This window comes from Monodon monoceros, unplaced genomic scaffold, assembly GCF_005190385.1.
Source record: "Monodon monoceros isolate NGI ecotype Baffin Bay Population unplaced genomic scaffold, NGI_Narwhal_1 Super_Scaffold_11, whole genome shotgun sequence".
In the NCBI taxonomy this organism is placed as follows: Eukaryota; Metazoa; Chordata; class Mammalia; order Artiodactyla; family Monodontidae; genus Monodon; species Monodon monoceros.
In genome coordinates, this window is record NW_021703767.1 from 58,346,782 (window position 1) to 58,360,216 (window position 13,435).

General features: G+C 42.0%; 1 protein-coding gene across 9 annotated transcripts in view; it reads left to right on the top strand.

The window, feature by feature from the left end:
- The window catches only part of PHLDB2 (pleckstrin homology like domain family B member 2), a 246,037-nt gene that overhangs the window by 163,702 nt on the left and 68,900 nt on the right, over positions 1-13,435 (top strand). For all 9 annotated transcript variants that reach the window (XM_029215012.1, XM_029215017.1, XM_029215008.1 and 6 more), the window contains one exon: positions 10,470-10,853. In XM_029215012.1, the coding sequence (XP_029070845.1) occupies positions 10,470-10,853 (384 nt within the window). The remainder of the gene's footprint in view (positions 1-10,469; positions 10,854-13,435) is intronic.

The following is a 13,435-nucleotide window of genomic DNA, read 5'->3' on the forward strand; positions in this document are numbered from 1 at the left end:
ATATATATATATATATATATATATATATATATATGTATATATATATATATATATATATATATATATTTAACATCATTATTGGAGTATAATTGCTTTACAATGGTGTGTTAGTTTCTGCTTTATAACACAGTGAATCAGTTATACATATACATATGTTCTCATATCTCTTCCCTCTTGCGTCTCCCTCCCTCCCACTCTCCCTATCCCACCCCTCTAGGTGGTCACAAACCACCGAGCTGGTCTCCCTGTGCTATGCGGCTACTTCCCACTAGCTATCTATTTTACGTTTCATAATGTATATATGTCCATGCTACTCTCTCACTTTGTCACAGCTTACCCTTCCCCCTCCCCATATCCTCAAGTCCATTCTCTAGTAGGTCTGTGTCTTTATTCCCGACTTACCCCTAGGTTCTTCATGACCATTTTTTTTTCTTTTTCTTAGATTCCATATATATGTGTTAGCATATGGTATTTGTTTTTCTCTTTCTGACTTACTTCACTCTGTATGACAGACTCTAAGTCCATCCACCTCACTACAAATAACTCAATTTCATTTCTTTTTATGGCTGAGTAATAGTCCATTGTATATATGTGCCACATCTTCTTTATCCATTCATCTGTTGATGGACACTTAGGTTGCTTCCATGTCCTGGCTATTGTAAATAGAGCTGCAATGAACATTTTGGTACATGACTCTTTTTGAATTATGGTTTTCTCAGGGTATATGCCCAGTAGTGGGATTGCTGGGTCATATGGTAGTTCTATTTGTAGTTTTTTAAGGAACCTCCATATTGTTCTCCACAGTGGCTGTACCAATTTACATTCCCACCAACAGTGCAAGAGGGTTCCTTTATCTCCACACCCTCTCCAGCATTCATTGTTTCTAGATTTTTTGATGATGGCCATTCTGACTGCTGTGAGATGATATCTCATTGTAGTTTTGATTTGCATTTCTCTAATGATTAGTGATGTTGAGCATTCTTTCATGTGTTTGTTGGCAGTCTGTATATCTTCTTTGGAGAAATGTCTATTTAGGTCTTCTGCGCATTTTTGGATTGGGTTGTTTGTTTTTTTGTTATTGAGCTGCATGAGCTGCTTGTAAAATTTGGAGATTAATCCTTTGTCAGTTGCTTCATTTGCAAATATTTTCTCCCATTCTGAGGGTTGTCTTTTGGTCTTGTTTATGGTTTCCTTTGCTGTGCAAAAGCTTTTAAGTTTCATTAGGTCCCATTTGTTTATTTTTGTTTTTATTTCCATTTCTCTAGGAGGTGGGTCAAAAAGGATCTTGCTGTGATTTATGTCATAGAGTGACCTGCCTATGTTTTCCTCTAAGAGTTTGATAGTTTCTGGCCTTACATTTAGGTCTTTAATCCATTTTGAGCATATTTTTGTGTATGGTGTTAGGGAGTGATCTAATCTCATACTTTTACATGTACCTGTTCAGTTTTCCCAGCACCACTTATTGAAGAGGCTGTCCTTCCTCCACTGTACTTTCCTGGCTCCTTTATCAAAGATAAGGTGACCATATGTGCGTGCGTTTATCTCTGGGCTTTCTATCCTGTTCCATTGATCTATTTTTCTGTTTTTGTGCCAGGACCATATTGTCTTGATTACTGTAGCCTTGTCGTATAGTCTGACATCAGGAAGCCTCATTTCTCCAGCTCCGCTTTTCGTTCTCAAGATTGTTTTGGCTATTCGGGGTCTTTTGTGTTTCCATACAAATTGTGAAATTTTTTGTTCTCGTTCTGTGAAAAATGCCAGTGGTAGTTTGATAGGGATTGCATTGAATCTGTAGATTGCTTTTGGTAGTAGAGTCATTTTCACAATGTTGATTCTTCCAATCCAAGAACATGGTATATCTCTCCATCTATTTGTATCATCTTTAATTTCTTTCATCAGTGTCTTATAATTTTCTGCATACACGTCTTTTGTCTTCTTAGGTAGGTTTATTCCTAGATATTTTATTCTTTTTGTTGCAGTGGTAAATGGGAGTGATTTCTTAATTTCACTTTCAAAGTTTTCATCATTAGTGTATAGCAATGCCAGATATTTCTGTGCATTAATTTTGTATCCTGCTACTTTACCAAATTCATTGATTAACTCTATTTGTTTTCTGCTAGCATCTTTAGGATTCTCTATGTATAGTATCATGTCATCTGCAAACAGTGACAGCTTTCCTACTTCTTTTCCGATTTGGATTCCTTTTGTTTCTTTTTTCTTCTCTGATTGCTGTGGCTAAAACTTCCAAAACTATGTTGAATAAGAGTGGTGCAAGTGGGCAACCTTGACTTGTTCCTGATCTTAGTGGGAATGGTTTCAGTTTTTCACCATTGAGGACAATGTTGGCTGTGGGTTTGTCATATATGGCGTTTATTATGTTGAGGAAAGTTCCCTCTATGCCTACTTTCTGCAGGGTTTTTATCATAAATGGGTGTTGAATTTTGTCGAAAGCTTTCTCTGAATCTATTGAGATGATCATATGGTTTTTCTCCTTCAATTTGTTAATATGGTGTATCACATTGATTGATTTGCGTATATTGAAGAATCCTTGCATCCCTGGAATAAACCCCACTTGATCATGGTGTATGATCCTTTTAATGTGCTTTTGGATGCTGTTTGCTAGTATTTTGTTCAGGATTTTTGCATCTATGTTCATCAGTGGTATTGGTCTGTAGTTTTCTTTCTTTGTGACATCTTTGTCTGTTTTTAGTATCAGGGTGATGGTAGCCTCGTAGAATGAGTTTGGGAGTGTTCCTCCCTCTGCGATAATTTGGAAGAGTTTGAGAAGGATAGGTGTTAGCTATTCTCTAAACGTTTGATAAAATTCGCCTGTGAAGCCATCTGGTCCTGGGCTTTTGTTTGTTGGAAGCTTTTTAATCACAGTTTCAATTTCAGTGCTTGTGATTGGTCTGTTCATATTTTCTATTTCTTCCTGGTTCGGTCTCGGCAGGTTGTGCATTTTTTAGAATTTGTCCATTTCTTCCAGGTTGTCCATTTTATTGGCATAGAGTTGCTTGTAGTAATCTCTCATGATCCTTTGTATTTCTGCAGTGTCAGTTGTTACTTCTCCTTTTTCATTTCTAATTCTATTGATTTGAGTCTTCTCCCATTTTTTCTTGATGAGTCTGGCTAAAGGTTTATCAATTTTGTTTATCTTCTAAAAGAACCAGCTTTTAGATTTATTGATCTTTGCTATCGTTTCCTTCATTTCTTTTTCATATATTTCTGATTTGATCTTTATGATTTCTTTCCTTCTGCAAACTTTGGGGTTTTTTTGTTCTTCTTTCTCTAATTGCTTTAGGTGCAAGGTTAGGTTTGTTTGAGATGTTTCCTGTTTCTTAAGGTAGGATTGTATTGCTAAAAACTTCCCTCTTAGAACTGCTTTTGCTGCATCCCATGGGTTTTGGGTCGTCTTGTCTCCATTGTCATTTGTTTCTAGGTATTTTTAGATTTCCTCTTTGATTTCTTCAGTGATCTGTTGGTTATTAAGTAGTGTATTGTTTAGACTCCATGTAGTTTTTACAGATCTTTTCCTGTAATTGATATCTAGTGTCATAGAGTTGTGGTTGGAAAAGATACTTCATACGATTTCAATTTTCTTAAATTTACCAAGGCTTGATTTGTGACCCAAGATATGATCTATCCTGGAGAACGTTCCATGAGCACTTGAGAAAATTGTGTATTCTGTTGTTTTTGGATGGAATGTCCTATAAATATCAAATAAGTCCATCTTGTTTAATGTATCATTTAAAGCTTGTGTTTCCTTATTTATTTTCATTTTGGATGATCTGTCCATTGGTGAAAGTGGGGTGTTATAGCGTGTTACTGTCAATTTCCCCTTTTATGGCTGTTAGTATTTGCCTTATGTATTGAGGTGCTCCTATGTTGGGTGCATAAATATTTACAATTGTTATATCTTCTTCTTGGATTTATCCCTTGATCTTTATGTAGTGTCCTTTGTTTCTTGTAATAGTCTTTATTTTAAAGTCTATTTTGTCTGATATGAGAATTGCTACTCCAGCTTTCTTTTGATTTCCATTTGCATGGAATATCTTTTTCCATCCCCTCACTTTCCATCTGTAAGTGTCCCTAGGTTTGAAGTGGGTGTCTTGTAGACAGCATATATATGGGTCTTGTTTTTGTATCCATTCAGCCAGTCTGTGTCTTTTGCTGGGAGCATTCAATCCATTTACATTAAGGTAATTATCGATATGTATGTTCCTATTCCCATATTCTTAATTGTTTTGGGTTTGCTATTGGAGGTCTTTTCCTTCTCTTGTGTTTCTTGCCTAGAGAAGTTCCTTTAGCATTTGTTGTAAAGCTGGTTTGGTGGTGCTGAACTCTCTCAGCTTTTGCTTGTCTGTAAAGGTTTTAATTTCTCCATCAAATCTGAATGAGATCCTTGCTGGGTAGAGTAATCTTGGTTGTAGGTTTTTCTCCATCAGTTTAAATATGTCCTGCCAGTCCCTCCTGGCTTGCAGAGTTTCTGCTGAAAGATCAGCTGTTAACCTTATGGCGATTCCCTTGTGTGTTATTTGTTGTTTTTCCCTTGCTGCTTTTAATATGTTTTCTTTGTATTTAATTTTGATAGTTTGATTAATATGTGTCTTGGCATGTTTCTCCTTGGGTTTATCCTGTATGGGACTCTCTGTCCTTCCTGAACTTGATTAACTATTTCCTTTCCCATATTAGGGAAGTTTTCAACTATAATCTCTTCAAATATTTTCTCAGTCCCTTTCTTTTTCTCTTCTTCTTCTGGGACCCCTGTAATTCGACTGTTGGTGCATTTAATGTTGTCCTATAGGTCTCTGAGACTGTCCTCAGTTCTTTTCCTTCTTTTTTCTTTATTCTGCTCTGCAGTAATTATTTCCACTATTTTATCTTCCAGGTCACTTATCCATTCTTCTGCCTCAGTTATTCTGCTATTCATCCCTTCTAGAGTATTTTTATTTTATATATTGTGTTGTTCATCATTGCTTGTTTCCTCTTTAGTTCTTCTAGGTCCTTGTTAAATGTTTCTTGCATTTTTTCTACTCTATTTCCAAGATTTTGGATCATCTTTACTATCATTATTCTGAATTCTTTTTCAGGTAGACTGCCTATTTCCTCTTCATTTTTTAGGTCTGATGGGTTTTTACTTTGCTCCTTCATCTGCTGTGTGTTTTTCTGTCTTCTCATTTTGCTTACTTACTGTGTTTGGGATCTCCTTTTTGCAGGCTGCAGGTTCGTAGTTCCCGTTGTTTTTGGTGCCTGTCCCCAGTGGCTAAGGTTGGTTCAGTGGGTTGTGTAGGCTTCCTGGTGGAGGGCACTAGTGCCTGTGTTCTGGTGGATGAGACTGGATCTTGTCTTTCTGGTGGGCAGGTCCACGTCTGGTGGTGTTTTTTTGGGTGTCTGTGGCCTTATTATGATTTTAGGCAGCCTCTCTGCTAATGGATGGCGGCTGTGTTCCTGTCTTGCTAGTTGTTTGGCATAGAGTGTCCAGCACTGTAGCTTGCTGGTCGTTGAGTGAAGCTGGGTGTTGGTGTTGAGATGGAGATCTCTGGGAGATTTTCGCTGTTTGATATTACGTGGAGCTGGGAGGTGTCTTGTGGAGCAGTGTCCTGAAGTTGGCTTTCCCACCTCAGAAGCACAGCACTGACTCCTGGCTGGAGCACCAAGAGCCTTTCATCCACACGGCTCAGAATAAAAGGGAGAAAAAATAGAAAGAACGAAAGAAAGAGGATAAAATAAAATAAAGTTATTAAAAAGAAGAAGAAGAAAAAAAAAAGAACGGAGGGACAGAATCCTAGGACAAATGGTGAAAGCAAAGCTCTACAGAGAAAATCTCACCCAGAAGCATACACATACACACTCACAAAAAAGAGGAAAAGGGGAAAATATAATATATCTTGCTCCCAAAGTCCACCTCCTCAATTTGGGATGATTCATTGTCTATTCAGGTATTCCACAGATTTAGGGTACATCAAGTTGATTGTGGAGATTTAATCCGCTGCTTCTGAGGCTGCTGGGAGAGATTTCCCTTTCTCTGTTCGCACAGCTCCCAGGGTTCAGCTTTGGTTTTGGCCCCGCCTCTGTGTGTAGGTTGCCTGAGGGCGTCTGTTCTTCGCTCAGACAGGATGGGGTTAAAGGAGCAGCTGATTCGGGGGCTCTGGCTCACTCAGGCCGGGGGGAGGGAGGGGTACGGAGTGCAGGGCGAGCCTGCGGCGGCAGAGGCCGACGTGACGTTGCACCAGCCTGAGGCGCGCCGTGCGTTCTCCTGGGGGAGTTGTCCCTGGATCACGGGACCCTGGCAGTGGCGGGCTGCACAGGCTCCCCGGAAGGGGGCTGTGGATAGTGACCTGTGCTCGCACACAGGCTTCTTGGTGGCGGCAGCAACAGCCTTAGCGTCTTATGCCTGTCTCTGGGGTCTGCGCTTTTAGCCGCAGCTCGCACCCGTCTCTGGGGCTCCTTTACGCGGCGCTTTTAATCCCCTCTCCTCGCGCACCAGGAAGAAAGAGGGAAGAAAAAGTCTCTTTTCTCTTCAGCAGCTCCAGACTTTACCGGACTCCTTCCTGGCTAGCCGTGGCGCACTAGCCCCCTTCAGGCTGTGTTCACGCCGCCAACCCCAGTCCTCTCCCTGCGCTCCGACCGAAGTCCGAGCCTCAGCTCCCAGACCCCGCCTGCCCCGGCGGGTGAGGAGACAAGCCTCTCGGGCTGGTGAGTGCTGGTCGGCACCGATCCTCTGTGCGGCAGTCTCTCCACTTTGCCCTCCGCACCCCTGTTGCTGTGCTCTCCTCCGTGGCTCTGAAACTTCCCCCCATGCCCACTCCCCGTCTCCGCCCGCGAAGGGGCTTCTAGTGTGTGGAAACCTTTCCTCCTTCACAGCTCCCTCCCACTGGTGCAGGTCCCGTCCCTATTCTTTTGCCTCTGTTTATTCTTTTTTCTTTTTCCCTACCCAGGTATGTGGGGAGTTTCTTGCCTTTTGGGAGGTCTGAGGTCTTCTGCCAGCGTTCAGTGGGTGTTCTATAGGAGCATTTCCACGTGTAGATGTATTTCTGATGTATCTGTGGGGAGGAAGGTGATCTCCGTGTCTTACTCTTCTGCCATCTTCTCCTGGTCCCCCCTTCAGGTATATTTGTTAAGCTCTTTTGTCCCCTTCAAAGCTTTCTTTGATATATGGAGTTGGAGGAAAGGGAAAATGGAGAGAGAGAGAAAAAATTAAAATGTATTTTAAATAATATAATTCAAAGGGACCTACATTCTAAACCCTTAACACCAATGTTTTGGGCCATTTAGATATTTGGGCTGTGTGGATTGCTGGTTTGGAAAGGTGGATAGGAATTAGGAGATGTCAAAGAGGGTAGCCTCCTAATTCAGCAGGTTGTTAGGTGAAGCCTCAAAGAAAATTGAATTTTAGGAAGAGAGCCACACATCTCAGGTTGCCAGTGCCAGTTAGCGCTTGCTGTCCCAGCATAATTATTAATAGTGCCCTATTTGATTCTCAAAAGTGTCCTGTGTGGAATGGCCCCCCTCGTTTTAGGTCATGCACGGTGGAGAATATTGGCGTGATGAATGGGAAAGATGAAGAGGGCTCAAGGGAGAGTTATGAGGGTAAATTCTGTGCAGGGTTTCCTTAAAAGGCTTCTCGTGCTTTCTGAAATGCCTCACAGACTTTCTTCTGACGCACTTCTCATCATCAGTTTATTTTTCTTTGATGCAGTTCTTATGGGGCCAGTGTGTCTCAGCACGGCCTGGAATTCTGTTAGACTCGTGGGCAGCAGTGCTGCATCCATGTGTGATTCAAACCTGAACAGATGGGCTGTGAATGGGGTGATAAGAATAGAGAGAAGCACATAGCAGTAGACCAAACTTCCTGTGTACCCGCCTTTGAATACTGTTTCACTGTCTGAAATAGCATTCATCTTTTGGCTGGGATCATTTCTTCCCTCTGGAATTAAGCAATGGCATTGGCAGCAAAAGAAACTATTTTGGGAAGGAGATGTGGGAGGAATTTTGCCATGTATGACAGGCTGGGCAGGAGTACCTTTCATGCTTTTGAGGACCGCACTGTTCATTAGTGCCCTGGTAAAGAGAAACTGACAACTTTCCGATAATCCCAAATGTAGTGAATGTTGAGGTGAATGCATATACACTGTCATCTACGAAGATTAGCAAAGACTGAGTTTAGATGCTTCAATTTAATTCACCTACATGGCAGAAAGAGAACTTTTCTTTGGAGATTAGCCTCTAATGCAGGTGCTTTTGAGAAGGGGTAAGATATAACATCTTGTTCCTGTCCCCTTCCTCACATACGCCCTTGCAGTTGTCTTTGCATATTCACATGCAGACTTTTCTAGATTGTTGGAGTTTAAAATAAGGCAATGAATGCTGTGTGTCTCCCCCTCCTTCCCCAAGAAGCTGAGGTGGGTAGGGCTTGGCAGCTGGTAACGGCTACAGAGATAAATAAGCATCAGGGGTCCTGGGTGGACAGGGTGCAGAAGCGCCTGGGATGAGGTTGTGCAGCTGAGTGCCTTCCGTGGGACGAGGCCATGAGGATGGAGCTGCAGCTGGAGTCCAGAAGTTCAGGCAGTGAAAGGGAGGTGGGGCTTATAAGAACTCGTTTAGTAGTCCTTTTGATCAAGCTGTTGCATTTTTGGGGTAGGGAGAGTACTTTAGAGGACAGATGAAAGTCATTTCATGCTATTTTGTCATTTAATGGATGTATTTAATGAAAACCAGGGAATTATGTTAGTCTGCTCCTATTTGACTTTTCTATTTGATACTCTTCCGCTAATAAAGAAAACTACCTTCAGAATTTAGTTTTTACAAATTTTCTGCAATTAGATATTAAAAACAGCAGCCCAGGGCTGCTTAACACTTTTCTATTTTGTTACTGATAACCAGTTTGGAAAACGTTTCTCTTTTTTTTTTTTTTAATTAATTTTTGTTGGAGTATAGTTGCGTTACAATGTTGTGTTAGCTTCTACTGCACAACAAAATGAATCAGCCATATATGTACATATATCCCCTCCCTTTTGGATTTCCCTCCTGTTTAGGTTGGAAAACATTTTTCTATGGAAGGCTTTTGAATTCTCTTTTCAATGTGGTAGATGTAATAACCAAAGATGATTTTTGCTCTTTTATTATTTTTTTCACTTCGGCAGTTGGGCTAATGAGAAAGGTGAAGATGTTGAGATTCCCCACTCCAAAGAGTGCTGTCTAGGTTTATGATAAGCATTTTGTAAACTTTGTGAACCCTTGTTCACAAAGGTGTAGTAAGTTTACTTAAAGTCAAAAATCATAAATACCTACGTGTTTTACATGGGGAGCTTGGTGAAGTGTCAGTTAGTGGTACCATTATAGACATCAATGGCCTTATATTAATTTTTTTTAGACAAATAAACTATCATTTTATTTTCCAGCTAAATGATTCAAAGATTGAATGAGCTCAGAATTTGAAATATGCTGCTCTCTTTCTATCTGGACGTGACATTAAATGTTCTTCATCTTCTTGTGACATTCTCTTTTTTTAAAAATCATTTCAATTTTTCATTTGAGAAATTGGTGGGAAAGACCTTTATATGGTGACAAGACATAAAAAAGAGTTTTAAAAAATTTGAAGCATTTCAAGAAAAAAATTGAAGACCTAGTTATTATGCCTTTCAAATTAAGGCTTTTCTAAAGTAGCATTTTCCTTTTGTGTGTCTAAACAGTAGAATGACATTTCTATAAGGAAGTTAGAGAATTAATGTTTTTAATAGTTTTTAAAAAAATTTATTTATTTTAGGCTGTGTTGGGTCTTCGTTGCAGGCTTTTTCTCTGGTTGCGGTGAGCAGGGGCTACTCTTCATTCATTGTGGAGCACAGGCTCTAGGCGCATGGGCTTCAGTAGTTGTGGCACACGGGCTCAGTAGTTGTGGCTCGCGGGCTCCAAAGCGCAGGCTCATTAGTGTGGCGCACTGGCTTAGTTGCTCTGTGGCATGTGGGATCTTCCCGGACCAGGGCTCGAACCCATGTCCCCTGCATTGGCAGGCGGATTCTTAACCACTACGCCACCAAGGAAGCCCTAGAGAATTAATTTTAAACTCAAATATTAACTCTACAGTGATGAATGAGCTAGATATTGTTGAAGGTGGATAGTAGAGGGAGGGAAGGGGATGAAGATTTTAAAAAGGAGATTAAACGAAAACATTTGAAGTGTTTGGAGAATTGATAAATCAAGAAAGGTCTCACTGAGTGCTAGTATGTGCTAGGATCAGCACTGGGATATACAAATAAAGAATTGAATTTGAGAGGAAAATCATGCATTGTTAACCTAGGTTTCATCTGGATTTATAAATGGGTTCATCAAAGATGATGAAAAACATCACCAGCCAAGTATCTGTGGGATTATGTGTGGGTTGAATTCACCAGGGGTCCCAGCCTCTTCCATCTTTTTATTCGGAGTTGTCGCCTCACAAACTCACTGACCTTCCCTCCTCTGTGTTCTAGGAGAGACAGCGTCTGGAGACCATCCTCAGTCTCTGTGCTGAGTACACAAAGCCTGACAGTCACGTGTCCACTGGCACCACTGTGGCAGATGTACAGAAAATCAATAAGGAACTGGAGAAGCTGCAGCTCTCTGACGAGGAGTCCGTGTTTGAAGAAGCCCTGGTGAGCCCTGACACCAGATACAGGTGCCACCAGAAAAGCTCTCTCCACGATGCAGACCTGGCAGGCTTCGGGAGCCTCAGTCAGAGTAGCGCCAGCTTCCTTTCCCTCAGGAGCTCCAGGAATGATGAACTGATCAGGGACCTCACCAGGACTCCCCCACCGCCCTCCTCTGCTTTTCTGAAAGCTTCCAGCGAGTCCGCTTATCTAAGCATCCTACCAAAGGTAAAGCCGGCCACACACAGATTAAATTTAGGGCCTGAACCATATGCATCTGCACTGGCCTAGACACTAGAGGTTTTATCCTGGTTGTTTTCCAAACTGTTTTCAGTGAAGCTTCAATTTAAGAGGTAATCAGCTAAGCAAGGTGCAGCAAATTAGGGTGTTTACTATAAAGTAACAAATTTGCACTCTAGAAAATGTAGCAGTACAGAAAAGTATAAAGAAAAACAATTTCTCTTCTCCCTGCCCCCTCCAATTGTACAACTGAGAGAGAAAAACACAAAGTGTCTTACACGCCTTCTCAGTATTTCTGTACATATATGGCCGTATATTATAAGCATAGACATACATATATAAAAGTATAGTGTTCTGTACGATTTTTTTTTCCCTCACTGAATGTCTGGAGCATCTTTGCATATTACTATACACAGTTCTGCCTCATTCTTTGGTTGACTAGTATTTTATTGTTTGGAAATCCTATTTAAATGGTTTCCAGTATTTTATCAACAAAATATATATGCAACAAATATTCTGGAAAATATATAGCACAATTGTGCAAATGTGTCTGTAGGATCACTTACTAAAAGTGGAATTGGTAGGTCAAAGAGTTTGTATATTATTCATTTTAATCAATATTCCCAAATTATACTCTCAAAGGACTGTGTATTTCCAGGTGACACAGAGTAAGAGTTTATCCGTGCACCTTGTTATTCATACACTTGCCAAAGTTATGTATTATCAAAAATTTTTAATATGCTAAGATAATGATGTTTTAATTTTCTTGCCTTTAATTATGCATAAAATTGGACATCTTTTCATATTTTTAGTTGTTCGTTTGTATTTTGAGACACTCATGTTCTTCACCCATTTTTTTGTCTTTAGGACACCTTTATTATTATTTAACTTTTTAAAATTAAAGTATTGTTGATTTCCAATATTATATTAGTTTCAGGTGTACAACATAGTGATTCAATATTTTTATAGATTGTACTCCACTTAAAGTTGTTATAAAATATTGGCAATATTCCCTGCATTGGACAATCTATCCTTATATCTTATTTATTTTATACATAGTTGTTTGTACCTCTTTTTTTTTTTTTTTCCCAGAACACAAATTTATTTGGCATTCGGATGAAACAGTTCTCACAGCATCTTAAGAATTAGTGCCAACCCAACCAAAATAAACCCAAACTTAGTGAAAGGAAAACATAAACAGGCCCTGAGACAATGGCCTATAGACACCCACCCCCACCAAGCAGGTCAGCAGCTCTCACAGGAGCACGAGACTCTCAGCCAGGGCTGGTCGGGATTCGTCTGACCACGGAGCACAACCAGATCTCATGGTGGCTGGCCTAGGCAGAAGGCCGACCCCACCTCTCCCCTTGCTCCCCCATCCCCACCTGCAGTGGAGCTCAGCCCCTGGGGCACTAGCTCCTGGGGACACTGCGGGCAGCAGGCAAGGCCTGAAACAGTGCTGCACGTGGGCTGAGCAACCCCGGAGCCCTGGCCTGTCCAGAAGCAGGCCCCCCTCTGTGGCCCCCACAGCCTGCTTTGGGCCACCCCCTTAGTGACTCCCACACGCCCAACTGGCCCAGCAGTCCTTCGGTCCCCAAGGAAGTCCCCAGTCCCACACATCTAGTGCCAGCCGCCCTGCCTTGTACACACGGGTCTGAGGCCTGGGCCAGAGACATGGGGGCTGGGAGGGACCCTGAGCTTTTGGGGCCAGGCCCCTCTGGGGCTCCACGGGGGAGCCCACTCCAAAGCAGGAGTGCTCAGGACCCTCACCTAGCACCAACAAGGCCTGTGACAGCTGCTCAGTGCCCAGAACACAGTGGAGGCAGGACACGCTTTCTGCTTTTTCTTCAGCAGCCAGTGCAGCCACTCTCCAGTCCCAGTCCTTGGCAGGGGGAGTGCAGGCCTGATCGGCATGCAGCCTGCCCGCGTGGGGCCGCCTGCAGCACTCTGGCTCCTGTGGGCCGAGCCCCGGTCTGTGGGCAACTTGAGAAGCTCATGCTGCCCAGGGAAGAACAAAACGGTCCCCAACGGGAGACTGTGAGAAAGTGTCCAGAAATAGACTGTGCCAGCGAGGGCTGTCACCACAGAGCACCCACTTCAAGTCATCCCCCGCTCACTGCCAGTCTGGGAGAGCGCGAGGGGCCAGGGAAGGGCTCCCTGATCTCAGCTGAGGGCCACGCCTTGGGGCCGCCCAGCACGCCATGGCTGGCCCTGGAAAGGGGGGCCCCAGGCCTGTTTGTACCTCTTAATCCCCTACCCCTATCTTACCTCTCTTCCATCCCTTTCCCCATTGGTAACCACTAGCTTGTTCTCTATATCTGTAAGTCTGTTTCTGTTTTGTTATATTTGTTTGGTATTTTTATTTTAGGTTCCACATGTAAGTGCTAATATACAGCATTTGTCTTTCTCTGGCTTACTTATTTCACTAAGCATGATATCCCCCAGGTCCATCTATGTTGTTGCAGATGGGAAAATTTCATTCTTTTTTATGACCGAGTAATATTTCATTGCCTATATATATACCACATCCTCTTTATCCATTCATTTGTTGATGGACACTTAGGTTGCTT